At 41.9% G+C, this 14982-nt stretch overlaps 1 protein-coding gene across 1 annotated transcript in view; it reads left to right on the top strand.

Moving 5' to 3' along the window:
• The first annotated feature begins 5126 nt into the window (after positions 1–5126).
• LOC138103208 (E3 ubiquitin-protein ligase KCMF1) overlaps positions 5127–14982 on the top strand; it is a 46305-nt gene continuing 36449 nt past the window's right edge. Inside the window, exon 1 of the mRNA XM_069001334.1 lies at positions 5127–5676. Within this exon, the coding sequence (XP_068857435.1) occupies positions 5127–5676 (550 nt within the window). The remainder of the gene's footprint in view (positions 5677–14982) is intronic.

A 14982-nucleotide genomic window follows, 5' to 3' on the forward strand; every position in this document is an offset into this window, starting at 1 on the left:
TAACCTCCAAAGGAACAGTAAAAACAATTTCAAGAAAAGATAAATGCTTTTTTTTTGTCCTCTTCTAACAGAGAGCAGAGCTGGAATTTGGAGAAATTTTAAAAACTGTTTCTATTTCCTAGTGTGCTGTGACTTTAGGTCCTGTAAGAATGGTGTGCCTACTGGAACCATGCCATTACAAGAGTATGTGGTCAGTTTGAAGTATTTTTTTAAGAGGACAGAATGATTTGATGAATTTTCAGTGTTTGTTTTGGCTCAAGTTCTTCACAAAGGTTTGGCCAGAAAGTTGAAGAGAAGTTAGCTGGGTCACCTTAAACTTTATATCAACATCTGGTATCTTAACCAGCATCAAAAACTGACTGCGGAGAAGATGAAAGCTCTCAGTAGTGAAGGACCAATCTGGGGTAACCTCTGAATGCACACTCTAAAAAGGAGGCGATAAACAAGGCAATTCCTCATTTTGCTGAAGTCCAGATACATTTGCTGATAGAAGGAAAAGAGCAGCAGTATATTAGAATTCTGTGCGGTGCCTGCACACATTTGTCTGGCTCTGTACAAGTACCCATCAGCTTAACCTCTTAACGCCACCTGTCCAACTCACAAAAAGATTCTGGGATCATGCAAAACCTGTTACAGAGGGTTTGGGAGTGGCAGTGATTTCAGGGTATGTGCAGGTGAATATGGGGATGCCACAGATCAGGAAAGAAGACAGATGTGATTTACTCTTGTCCAAGATTTACTCTTGGACAGCATGTCTGAAAAAATTAAACAGCTTTTGCAACTGCTGGTTGCCAGTAAAGTATAGGCATAGCAGCATACCATTTCCATTGTACATCCTAGTGGTGTCCAGCATTCAAAAGGACTATTACTAATAAAAGTTTAAACTGACAATGAGCATTTTATAGTATATTTAGTTGTGCTTAGCCCAGTATAGCTCTATAGCCAAACATGGTTTACATGTGAGGAAAAAAAAATCTGCTAAAAATTCAAGTCCACTCTCATCCAACGAGATGCTTGTATTCCATTGCAAAAGCTCCAAATGGGACTCACCAAGCAAAGCTGTCTGATGTTCCCGATTCCTACAGTTTCACTTGTGCAGCTCCTCAGGGCTTTGGCCATTTCAAGCTGGATTGTGAGACACCGTAATCAGGCCTGGGAACATGAAAGAATTCAGTTCACAAGAAGTATTTATGTAGAAATACCATTTCCTATCTAGAATCCAATCATGGGAATCCCAAAGTCCTTGTATTTTCTGGTTATCGTGGCAAACCAGGCATCCTTGGCATAGAATGTAAAATAGAACAGAAGAAGGTAAGAAGAAGTTAAGGTATTTTAGGTCTTTCCTCATAAAGTAGAAAGCGGCAAGACTGACTTTCTCTGTTTGATTTTAAATGCTTTATTTACATATCATACTGAACACAGCTGGTAAGCAACTCTGTATCATGTTGAACCACTAGCAAGAGGAGGCAGAAAAACAGGAAAAAAGAAAGTGTAGTGGAAGGCCCTGAGATGTACCCGTGTACAAATTTAATATTTGAGTATGTATGCATCACAGTTCCATATGTGTCCACTGATGACCACGCAACTGATATATTTAAGTTTTGTACTGCTGTGGTGTTTCACTTCGAAGCGTGACCCTGAAGCACCAAACCTGCAAGGAGCTAGTGTGGCACATAGTGGTTTGCCCAGCCTTGGTAATGACATATTCAAACAAAGTAAAGCATTCCTCAAATGGATGAAGCCTGTTAGAAATAGCACTGAAACCAGTTAAAAACAAGTTAAAAACACAGTCTCAAGTGGGCTTTCAGTACCTTACAAAAGGGTGAAAAATTCTGAGGAGATTAATGGACTAAGTGTCCCCTAATATAACACTCTGAGTTTTAACACTCAGGAGTTCTGCTCTAGAATATCACAGTTCAATTCAGTGTTCAGTGACCACTGTTCAGTGGTCAAACTTCTCCTGGTCTTTTCCAGACACCATTTTTACAATGGCAGGGAAAGGAACCACATGAGGCCACACAACCATCTCTTCCCTATTTCAGAGGATTTTATGACTTTCAGACACAAATTTTATCATATTATTATTATATGTTGGGAAAATTCACCAATTTTTCTGTTTATCACTGTGGCTTATTCAATGGCCTAATTAACTGTGAGAACTGGGTCTCTAATCCCTTGTCTGGCTCTGACCTTGAATGACTTTTAGGTAAGAAAATTTTTATTTTTCAGCTTGCTTTTATCCATCAGGAAGATAGTAATGTTGAATTTTTTTCCTCATGGCTTTAAAGGAAGTATCACCTATGAACTCTTCTGGTGTACAGGAGAGAAAGACTAAGAAACCCAATCATGGTAGGCTCCTTCCATAGAGACAGAAAGATTCATCCATACAAGAACTTTATAAGCCTAACTAAAATCTTTCTTTCTCATTCTGCCTGTGGAATAACAGCATGTGGGTTTGAGAAACAGTATTGTTCAAAACCAGGACAGTATAGGTTATTAATTATCAAGATAATTCTAAGAAAATAATATTTTCTACTGGTGGCCATGACCTTGTAAAGGACATTCAAATTCTGTTATGTACCTCTTTGCACACAGACAGAGTTGCCACATCCTCATCACTGAGAGCCTGGTCATGTTACATTTGCAGTATTTGCTGTATTTGCAGAGGAAACAATCAGCAAAATTCCCACTGAAGGATATAATGCAGGTGTCTTTCACATACTGCTGCACATGTAGGCATATTCTAACGTAATTCCAAGGTTTTTATCTATACTGTGTCCTTGGGTATTGATACTGGCCTTAAGGCAAGAAAACAGGAAATAGTAACAAGATTACAGTTTTAATTTTGGACTTCAAGCCTACAAAGATGGAGAAGAGGCCACAGAAGAGGCACAATGTGCACTCAAGGGATATCCATCTGAGTAATGCTTATTAGAGGAAAGTTTATTGAACTGTTTTTAACTGAAGTGTGGAGAAAGAAGATGATTAGATCAAGGACTTCCATGACTAAAGACAGAATCTTCCTGAAATACCTGGCATGAAGTCTTTATTTCATGGGGAGAAGCTCCTTTGGGAGGTCACTCTTCTGGAACAGGATAAAACCTAGCACAGCCCAGCACAGCATCATAGCTATCAGAGTGACACAAGTTTTCTTCAGGAGGAGCCACAGTCTCTCACAGAAATTAAATATCTCTTGCCAGCTGAGTTACCAGCTTGCAAGCTAGCTTTCTCTTCTAGGAACTGACAGGGAGCAACTGATGGTCTGTATTTTGCATCTGGGTGAAACAATTGCCAATTTGCATTTAAAATTGTTGGTGACAAAATAGAATAGTAAGACACAGGTTACTCACTGCTCCAGTCTGTGCACTGTTGCTGTGAAATGCTAGCAAGATAGGTATAGCTTTGTCACCAGAACTATCTCGGAGACAATGTTTTCCTAGTTTGGTACGTGAGTATTATGACAGCTGCAAGTTGCTCTTCAGTTTCTTGTCATCTGTGGTGTACTTCTTACAACCTCCTTGCATGGTCATTGACTCTTTGCCTGCTTTCACAAGCAGTGAAGTCATTGGCTCCCATCAGTCAAAATGATCCCCACTTTCCCCTACAGCATATCCAATCACAGGTATTGCTTGCTGCCACTGAAAATGCCCACAAACCACTGGAATTTTAGACTTTTTGATCCAGGTTATCTTCTCAGTAGGCACTGTTTATGAAACTGCATGTGGCTAAAGGAAAGCTGGAAGTGAACCAGGTCATCAGAAACCAGGAACACCCTTGTACCAGGAACAAAGGGTGCACATGCATGTAAGGTGTCAAGCAGAGGCTGTATAGAACAAATGGCATGGGAGGGACGTGGTGCCAGGAATGAGGTTGGCACTTCCTCCTTTCAACGTGTTCTGGTTCAGTCCCGCCTTTCCCAGCACCTTGATATGTAGGCTGCTCTGGTGTGGGCCCTCATGGCCCTTGAAATAGACTGAGAAGGTATTTCACCAACTTAAACTTGTAAGAATTGTGGGGCTGGGGCAGACATATGGGAGCTGTGGTGTAAAACAGTGGAGAAGATGGAGGTGTTGGATTGGCAAAGGGAAATGATGAAGGAATGCCATGAGCACGGTAGATGGAAAACTTAAAAGGAAAACGAAGGCAGGTGGGAGAAGGTGAGAAAGATGGTGCTATTATCATGGATGCAATCTAGGGAAAGGCCAGGAAGTCATAGTAAAAAAGGCAACACAGAAGCAAAATGCATGATGTATGTGCCCTGTGCATCTGGACCAGGGAAGGAACATGGCCATGTTGCAGGTCTTTCACTCATTCCAAGCCTGGCCTGCTTCCATGAAGTGGCAGGAAGCCATCAATGATGGGATAAAAAGTCCTCATGGTGTGGACAGACCAAGACACTTGTCTGGAGTACAGGGCCTTGAGGGGAAGCTGTATAAGAAGTAGCTGAGGTCCCTGGGTCTCTTCAGCCTGGAGGAGACTGAGGGGAGACCTCATTGTAGTTTCAACTTCCTCATGAGGGGAATAGAAAGGGCAGGCACTGATCTCTTTATCTGTGATGATCTGTGACAAAACCCGAAGGAACTGCATGAAGTTTTGTCAGGGGAGGTTTAGATTGGACACTAGAGAGAGGTTCTTCACCCAGAGGGTGTTTGGGCACTGGAACAGGCTTCCCAGGGAAGTGGTCACAGCACCAAGCCCGACAGAGTTCAAGAAGCATTGGAACACGCTCTCAGGCACATGGTGTCACTCATGGGGCTGTCCTGTGCAGGGCCAGCTGTTTTGACTTGACGATCCTTGTGGGTCCCATCCAAGCTGTTCTGTGATTCTGTGAGCGGGACAACACACGGCACTCCGTGAGCATCCTCTTTACAGAGCTAGAGTTTAACTGAAGGACACTTCTAGCAGTCCTCTGCAGGCCTGACAAAGGCGGAACGGAGAAAAAAAAAAACAAAACAAAACATAAACAAAACACGAAGGAAAGACTTCAGCCCTGTGTCTGGAGTCGCAGCTCCCCAAATCTGTCAGAACGAGTAACGCGATAAGTGACGGAACGCTGGCTCAGGGCATGCGCCCAGCTGTTCTCTGCCGCTTTTTGCCCGCTTCTTTTACATTAAAAAAGCTGATTAATGCGTGTCCTTTCGGTCAGGCCGGTGCTGGGTCCCGTTACCTCGGCCGCTTCCTTCCCCCAGGCGGAGCCCGCCCCGGCCCGGCAGCCCGCGCGGGAGGGCCGCCGCCCTGCCGGGGAGTTTCCTCTTCCTCCAGCAGCGCGGCCGGGGCGGGAGGAGGAAGGGGAAGGGGCAGGGGCCGAGGCCGGGAACGCTCCAGCGCGGCCGCCGCCGTCGCTGGTGCGGCAGGGGCGGAGCGGCGCGGGAGGCGGCGCCAGCGGCCGTTGGGGCCCGGAGTCACCGTGTCACGGCGCCCGGGAAGCCGTTGCCGCCGGATCCGCCCCCCGCAGGGCGAGCGAGGAGGCAGGAGGAGGAGGAGAAGGAGGAGGAGGGAGGCCGGCTCCTCGCCGCCTCTTGTGTTTTCGCCCCCTTCCCGGCCCAGCCCCGGACCCTCTCCTCTCGCACCGGGGCGGCGGCGGGGGGCGAGGCCGCAGCGGCGCCCGAGCTGCCCGCGGGAGCCCCGGGACGGGCCTGGGCCGCCGTCTCCGGACTAGGATGTCCCGACATGAAGGTGAGCGGTGCGGGGCGCCCAGGCCGCTCCCGGCGGCGGCGGCAGGGCCCGGCCCGGCGGCCTTGGGGGCCGATCATCATCATGGCGCCGCCGGGAGCGGGGCCCGGGGCCCGGCGGCGGAAGGAAGGAGAGGCCCCGTCGGGCGGGCCGCGCTCTGCAGTGTCATAGCGGGGGAGGCCGGTACGGCCCGTTCGCCGCGCGGCCTCCGCCGGGCGGGGCCGGGGCCGCAGGTACGGCCGGCAGGGGAGCCGGGCCGCCCCGCTTCTCCGCCCGAAGGACGGGCGGAGCGAGGTGCGGCGCCCCCGGAGGGCCCGGCCGCCGTGGGTGGGCGGTGGCGCGGGGCGGCCCTGCCGACGTGTCGGCCGCCGCCGCGGCAGGTCCGGCCGGGCTCCGCGCCCCGGGGCCCCGCTGGGTGCCGGGGGAGCGGGGCCCGGGACAGAAGTGTGCGGGCAGCCTGCCTGGCCCTGCCGAGGGGTGGCTTGTGTGCTGGCGGCCCCGGGATCTGCCCGTTTTCCCTCGGTTTTGCCTTGCGGCCGAGGAGGCCGGTGCTGATGTAGTAGTGGCATGTTTTGAGGCCGCCGGAGAAACGTGTTCTGTGTGCTGCTTGCCTCTGATCCCGTTGTGTTTATCGCCGTGGAAGAGTTCAGTGGGTAGTTAGTCAGAAGGAGCAGGGTGGAGGAAGAGATGGAGGCTAAGAAAGGAATTCGTGCAGGAAGAACATGCGAGTGTGAAACCAGTAGAGAAAGTTGCTCGGTTTTTCTGTGCTTGTTTACCAGCGGGTAAAGTGTTTGGAATAGTATTCTGTAAAACCAGGGATTGTCATCTGAAAAGGTAACTTTCTGCCATGTTAGGAACTTAATTCAGTGTTGTCTCCATTTTCTCTTATCTAATTTATCTTTTCTCTGTTTTATGTAATCTTAAAACCTTTTGACAGAAACGTTATAGGAGAATCCGATATTTGTGGCTCATACTGCTGGCTTCTAGTTAGTAGCTCGATTTTAGGCAGTGTTGTATATGTGATGGATTTTTGGTGTGTGTCGCAGTATTTTGCAGACTTCTTGTTTGTGCAAGTACGTGTGCATCTCTGTCAAAGAATTTTCTTCCCTAAATCCACTAGCTTTTTTTTGTGGTTTGCTTACTAAAGTTGAAGCTTAGTAGGACTGCTGCTTTTTCTCCCTCCCCCCGCCCCCACTTCATGTTTTCCAGGAGGGTAGAGATGGATTTCTTTATGGTTAAAAATGCAGTTTTAACTGAAATAAAATGATCATTGATCACAAAATTATTGGTGGTGGTGTAGTAGGCTTATGCAGTCTGTAAGTATCTGCTGTGATGCATGTATCCGTAATACTCTCTTTAAAGTACAGTAGTGGAATACAGGCTTTTCGAACTTGAATAGGTCAAAATTATGGAAGTTTTATCATAGTGATAAGTGTTATCATGTGTTGTTCTTTAGTGGTTTTCAGTGATAAGTGCATGGACTATTGTAAGAAGTGGTGATGTGTGTTAAAAAGACATCCCAGCCCTGTCTTTTTATTAAAATAGAATTTGAAAGTACATTTTCTTCTATGTTTCTTATGGAGACTATAGCATGAATTTTCCTTTTAGTTGTTAGGTTCTTTGTAGCAGGAAAAATTATATTTCCTGTCTTTGATATTTGTTGGTATTTTTAGAAGGAGTGACTGTTAATGAAACCAGGCTTAATATTATCTTTGCAAAGCAGATTCATCAGTGATTGTTCTATTTAGACACACCTAGTTAGAAAAAAAGGAGATAATTGCCTAATTAATTACCTACTTGGTAAGTGAATGTGAGTTTTGGTAATTCTGGATCCTGGGTGTAGAGTTCTCAGGTGTGTGTGAATAAACAGTGCATTCCTAAAACCATGAGAACGCTGTGAGATTAAAAATTACATCTACCACTGTATCCTTGTGATATTTTTTTTAAAAAAGCTAGTCTGTCTCTTAATTTCTCAATGATTCTCCTCTTACTTCACACTTCAGGTGTGTTCTTTAGGCAACTTTAGTTACAGGGATAAAATAGCACATATTAGTATGGGAGGCATGGTTTCCCAACTTTATGGAGAAGATGTTTTGGGGGCTTGATTTTGGTAGAATTCTGGAAATCCACAGAAACTATATACTCAAAAAGAAAGATAATTCTTGATTCAGATCTGTGCAAGTTTATTCACAGCTGACAGTTTTTGATCCAGTATGATGAGTTTGGGAATGGCTGTCTTGGAAGACTGTGGTATAGGGGAAAAGCAAGCTTTAATCATGTTTATGTGATTTCTTTTTTATGTGTATTTTCTTTAAAATGGTCCATACACAAAGTTACAAACAAGCTTTATTGATATTTCTTGACAGAATCTGGATGCTGTACCAGTTTTATGGTGGAAAAGTATGTATCTGGATGTGTAGATGCTGGAGAAGTTAGAATTCTAAAGGCTTGGGACTTAAGTAGGCTGTAAAGCATCTGATGGAGATTTATGCTTACTTTCCTCTGGGGTTTCTCAACTACTTCTTTGGTGTAATAATCTGTACAAAACAGTTGTTTGGGGTTTATTAGTTAGTTGGTTTTATTGTTGTTTTTTTAAAAGGGAGATTTTGTTAGCTTTCACAAAAAGTTTCACCACAGCCTGCCTTTTCACTGTGCTCTCATTTCACACATGAGCTCCAGACTCCTGTTTCTCCCAAATCCAGGAAAATGGACACCAACTAGAATTTAAATTACTGTTGCTTTTTTTGATGTGTTTATTCAGTGTTCAAGGGACTTCCTTGATAATGCTATCAAGAGTTAAGTATTTATCTCTTGCTATTGCTTGGCTCCTCTAATTTTTCAAAACCATTTTTCTTCTGTGATTGGGTGTTAAGAGGCTAGCTGTTCTTTGCCTTTGGTTTTGTAAAAGAATGCCACGTGAGGTCATTCCCTGGTCTTGGATTTCATGTTGTTGCCTTTATAGGAGCAATATGCTGTGTTTCTCTGGGTTAGCCCCTCTGTGGAGAAATATGTGGTGGTGTAATATTTGGCAGCCTACAAGGAACAGGTAGGTAACATTTTTTTACATCCTGGAAAGTTTACCAGAAGGTATTTTGCTTATTACAGATTGTCTCTTTGTGGACATGTGTCTTGCAATGATTCTCTTACTCGGCAGTAGACACCATCCAGGACAGCAGAAAAACTGAGAATTGCAACTTGCAGGAATATCATTACAAGACCATTTTTGCAACTTGTTTTGTGGAACTAGGTCGCAACAGTATTACTGGCCTGGCTTAAGATTCCCTACAGCTGGCATCTCCAGAGGGCTCCCTGTTCCATATCACCTGCATCACTTAGTTCTGTATCTCTCTTGCTCTGCACCCCACTCTCAGACCCAGTTCCATCCTTCTTATTCTCACTAAAGGATGTAGTCTTTAAGCTTCAAAGAGCTGTCAGCAATGCAAGTGGTGGGGTTTTTTTGCTGGTCCCCATTTGTCAGCATTTCTTATGAATCAGCAAAGGTCTGCAGTTAATCCTAGTCTTGTGTGAAGTAAATTGTGAATGGATGGTGGTAACACAACTAGGAAGGGAGAGCAGTGTCTGTCAGGACCACATGGCCTTTCCAAATACTCTTCTCTGGCTTCAAGATCCTTTTACCTGAGGGAGCCAGTGTCTCTCTGCTCCTTCTCTTGCTGTGTATGCATAAATGTGTTGCGTAGAGATACTGAAATCAAGTGGTTGTTTGTAGTAGAAGGATAAATAAGTAAATCTTAAAAAAGAACTGCATAAAATTTCGTCTTTGAAATTCAAGAAATCACAGTTACAGTTGAATATATACCAACCACTGTAAAACTATTAGTATAAGGGTAATATTAGCTCCAGTCCTCTAGCTGTACAGTGAAAAGATTGGGAGTCTGGGCTGATGATATATTCTGTATGGTTACAATACAAAACATAAAACTTAATCTGAAACAAACTTTTTGAAAACATTAAAAAGAGTAATTTCTGCCCTTTGTAATGATGCAATAGCTGTGTCATACTGGAGCTGCAGAAGGGTGCTACAAACTTCTGTCATGACAATGCTCAGCCAGCTGATGTGTAACTTAATGCTTCATATAGTGTCAGCTATAAAGTTGCCACAAAATGCAGAATTAATATATTTTTGCATGTAAAACTTTTAATTCACTTAACAGGACTACATATTTTCCATACAAAGTACTCAAGATACGGTGTTGGTGAAGTGTGGCATGTAGTAATGAAACATGTGTCTGTGAGACCAGTTACAACTTGCTGTTACAACTTCCGATACTTTGCTTGCATCTCCTTCAAAGGAGTCTGCTATTTCACAATACAGAATAATAACAAATTCTTTCATATGTTGCTGCCACTGAGATCTATTTTGTAGAAAGTAAGTCCAGATTAAGTTGTACATGTAACATAAAACAGTGAGTTTTTTTGAATTTATACTAGTATTTGAGTCTGCCAAGGCATTTTTTAACTGTATATGCAAAGTGTTTCGTACTCTTCTTAGTTTTACTCTATGGTAGCATATTAATACATCTAATTACAGATGCAGTGCAGTATCTGAAAATTAGTTAGTGTGACAATTTGACTAGTGAGAGCTGTGTTTAGACACAAAAAAATGTTAATGTTAAATATAAACAGCTGCAAATGTGATTGGAAATATTTGAACACAGTAATTTGCTTTTTTATTAAACTGTTGTTTGATTTCAGTAGGAAACTGAATCACCATTTAATAATAAAAAGAGATGGAAACATAATTCATATTTTAACTGGCATGATACTTACTGGCTTTATGGAAGCTAGGTTTTAAAAAAATTATTTTGGCTGTGGTTTAGGAAACTGTGTGAACCAAGCTGCTGCTGTTCCTGCAGAGTCTGAACAAGGTCCTCCAAAAAATGTTTGTAAAAGGAGACTGTTTTTCCTCTCAAGTCTTTATAAAAAGTAATGACACCATCATGGGAAAAGGGAGAAAAGGATTAGATTTAAGTTATCAATGTTGAAAGACTGGTCGCCTATATTTTAAGCAGGAAAACTGGAACAGAACTGTGATACTTTTAACATTATTGGGTGGGGGTGAAGAGAGAAGACAAATGGTGAAAAAGCTCTGTTCCAAATGCTGATTTAAACAAGAAGGGATTCAGGGGAAATTTATAGAGCCATGAAAATTGCTTGAGCGGTACTGGACAAATAAAATTTGTACATGTTAAATAACAAGAATAAAGCTTTTCAAATACTTCTGCATGTTTACATTACTGATAACATTTGAGGGAGAGTTGTTAGTGTCACTGTTCATTGTTGTATCTTCATTGTTATGTTACTTCCATTATTGTTAAATACAAAACCAAAGCAGTGACTAATACAAAAAGTGCTAATACATTCAAGAAGCTGCTGGACACAGCAGCATATTTGAAGAATTTTGCTCAGGAATTGGGATGTGCCGGAGACAGATTCCAGAGACAGCAATAATTCAACCTCATTTGAGTATCTTTATTTTGTACACAGCTGCATATTATCTATTCCATACCACCCTGCATTCTTTAGGGTGTGCAGGAGGGTTCTCTATGTTAGACCACTGCTCAGTGTTTGGGAGTGCACAGCAAATGAGCAGATAGAGATATTATAGAAAAAAAGGATGGTCAAGGTGTTGACAGTGGAGCTTTGTTGTGGAAAGCTAGATCAACTGTCCTGTCTTCTGTTGCAGAGTTCATGTGAACTGCTAGGTAAGTTATTTTGTCAAGAATTCACAGGTAGCTGGTATGTGTTTGTTCCTTATGAAGACCTGGTTTGGGATTTTGAGACCTGAGCATTCACACCTCCAACTGTATTAACTGAGCAGTGAACTTTGAAAAAACACTTAACTGTAGAAAATCGAGGATTCTTAAAATTCCATCCTTTGGCATCTCAGATTGGGTGACTAGTTCAGCAGATTTAGGAGTTTTATTCTTTACGTGCTGTGGTTTCCCTCTATTTCAGGAGAAGGGAGATCTTGCTTAGAAGTGTTTGTTAAAGTTAATACGTTGATGTTCGGGCTGCACTGAAATGCTATAGAGAAAATGCTTGCAGAGATAAGGCAGTGAGAAAATCCACAGCCAGTGCAAATTTCTTCAAACTGTGTGATAACTAAACGCTCAGGCTGACCAAGGAGGACAAAACAAAAAGGTTGTTTACTGAACATCATACATGCTGGTGCACTGAGTAAGGTGGTATTTTTAATAAAGGAATATAATTGTGTTAAATGACATCTGATAGATTCTGACCATAGATTGATCCTAGGGATACATATATTTTAATGTGAGTATGGTAGTGAGCTTTCATGGGTTTTGTTCCTGTAATCATTTGGGCTAAATCCCCCACGTGCAATGTGTTCTTCCCCTCTATAGGATTTACAACAGATGAGCGGATTTGGTAGCTGTAGGTTCTGAAAATGAAGACATAATGGAGAAGGGATATACAAAACTTTTAACTATAGGCAGAAATGTTGCTTGGTTATACAGAAACAACATTACTAACATTATTAAAATTATTAAGGTACTGTGAGCAGTTCAGAAAACTCAAGCAGGCTGCTGTTAGTGACTCAGGATGTAAAGATGTGTGAGGGGGAATTATTGCATGGACAGAAATTGAAAAAGTATTTGCCTCAGAAAGGCTGATAGAGAATCTGAAAGAAGGGCATAACTGCATAAAATGTAATATGTAATCTCCCTTTTCAAATACAAGAAGAAATCTCATGAATTCAAGGGGAAGAATAAAATCGAACTGCTTTTTCATACACTGTGTAATGAGATTATGGAGAATTTTTTTATTTAGTGTTCTTGAGGCTACCTCATACCCAGATTTAATAATTAAGGCTTTGAATTTTATCTTAAACTTTCTAGTCCAAGTATTTTAACTACTTCAGATTCAGATGTGGTTGTCAAGGATCTTAAATCTTACCTCCCTTTCCCTGAAGCATCACTTGAGCATCTGGTTTGAACTTACTCCTACAGTTTTCTGTATATCTAGTCCTAATGGTTATCCACATTTTTTCCTCAGTGTAGCATTTTGATGATTTTAACGCAGTGAAGTGAGAATATTTGTAATTCAGTGTGAAGCACAGAGACAAGCTCATTAGTTTAACTTTTTCAGGAAATATGTGTTAACCCAACATTTCAGTTCAGATCTACTTGCAAAGTTTTGTGTGGCTTATTGTCATTTACTAAGTTTAGAAGTGAGATCTGTGCCAAGTAAAAATTGTGAGGCAACATCACAGAAGCCTTGGAATTGTGTATCAGAGGTGTGTGCAGGTAATGGCTTGATTTCTACCACTTGAAGTTACTTGTTCTAGTTTGGAATTAATTTTTAAGTATGAATAGAAGAAGTCACTGGAGCCTCTGACATATTAGGAAAAAATTATACCACCCCACCTGCCAGGTTTATTCTGAGAATGTGGTTTGAATAAGTTGACAGGGGAAGGATGGATGGATTTACTTGATGGAATTTTTATCTTCTTTTATTTTTAATGCTTAAATATTTGTAAAAAAAATTAGGCTTAGTCTATGATTTGCTTTTTATGAGAGTTCCTCTTTTTATTGCTCATTTGTCACCCTGCAGTGAATTTCATGTTTGTGTTAGTTCTTTTTGTTGTGATTGCTTTATTTGGAGCTTCTAGGAGGCTGTCTCTAGAAGTCACCCCATTTTCAGTTGGAGACCCAGGTACAACTTTTTTATTGCAATTAGGCTTGGAACTTGGATACAAGAAACCGTGATGTTTCTCCCATTTGTACATAGGATATCTCGTGTAGATTTTGTCTTGCCAGTAGGCAGTCAGGAGAGTCTCCTACAGGTAGAAATGAGTGGTCTTGTACTCTGTTGCAGTGAGTTTTATAGTTATAAGTCCATTCTTCCAAATTTTTTAATCATTGGGACATTTCACTAGCATAATACATTGTTTGCAGCTATCAGTTCATATGACATCCCCATATTACTTAAAATTTGTCTTTAATTTCACATTGTTATCAAAGTACTATTGATCCTGTTCCACATTTGATTTGTATCATCGCACTGTCATCACTGACAAAATCCAGCTGAAGAAAAATATTAATTAGAAAAAGCTTTTTTAAAAATTATACTGTAAAAGTAAGATGAAACAACAAAGTTCTAAAAAAATTATAACTGCATTTTTTTTTCTTACCTCAGGTCAGATTTGGTCTTCCCCCTTCTGCCACTTCCTGGTGCCAGATTCTTTTTGGGAGGCAATGTTTCTTGTCTTGACTGACAAGAGGTGCTGTCTCTGGTAGGATAAATTATCTTCTTTGCTTTCTTTCTTTTTGTCTTTGATCTCTTATCCTTTACCCTCTTACTTTGTTGTCACTATTCTTTCTTCCCCTTGCTCTGCTCTCCCTCTCCTACTTTCCTCCTTTGAGTGCTCTGGGGTGGGCTTTTCAACAACCCCTTGGGGAAGATGTAGACCTGTGTTGGGTGCAAGTGCAATAGAAATTTAACACCTGCCTCTGTAAGCCTCTTTGAAAAGCAAATCTCTGGTGTTTCTTGGTGCACAACTTGCCCTTGCTTATTTCAGAAAACGGCTGTTGCGGGAAGGGTTTTTAGGCAGCCAGATACAGAGATGGATTTGTGTTTTGGTTTTGTTTGTTAGCTGATGAAGTGCTTTTAGTAGTGAAAGTTTTACTAGGTTATGACTGATATATTCTTTAATTATTTCTTGAGCAGAGTCATTGTTTACAAAACTCTTCAGTAACAGTTGATTCTAGTGCAAATACTATGTACTATTAGCTTATTGATACTAAAGCAGCCAGTGATCACTTGAGCAGAAGGTGATTTCTAATGGCTCATTCTGTGACACTGTATTTACTCTAAAAATTTAAAAGGCTGAGGTGAAATCTATGTATAAACAATGTAGAAAGCAGCATAAATTAATGTGACAGATATAAATATCAATATTCGTATTAGGGTTGTAATTTTAAATCAGTTTCCAGACCACTTTTCAGACCAACAGAGTTGCTTTGCAGCTGCTTGATGGTATGGGAGGAACTTCATGGCAGCTTCTGGAAGTAAACACCTGGGTATGTGCCCAGAACAACATTAGAATTACTTGGCAGATGAATATCGGCACCCTGGAGGTGGCCGGTTGGACAGCAGCGCTGTGAGCTGTTATACAGGTGATACTCCGGGTACTTGATAGGTATCTCAAATATCCTAGCTCCAGCAGCAATAGGTCATACATGATTCTCAAGGTCAGAAATGCATTAGTATATAGTCATGTAAGGACCTCTTGTGTGATTGTCAGTAACTTCTGTCTTTATCTCCAAA

This window comes from Aphelocoma coerulescens, assembly GCF_041296385.1.
Source record: "Aphelocoma coerulescens isolate FSJ_1873_10779 chromosome Z unlocalized genomic scaffold, UR_Acoe_1.0 ChrZ, whole genome shotgun sequence".
NCBI classification, from domain to species: Eukaryota; Metazoa; Chordata; class Aves; order Passeriformes; family Corvidae; genus Aphelocoma; species Aphelocoma coerulescens.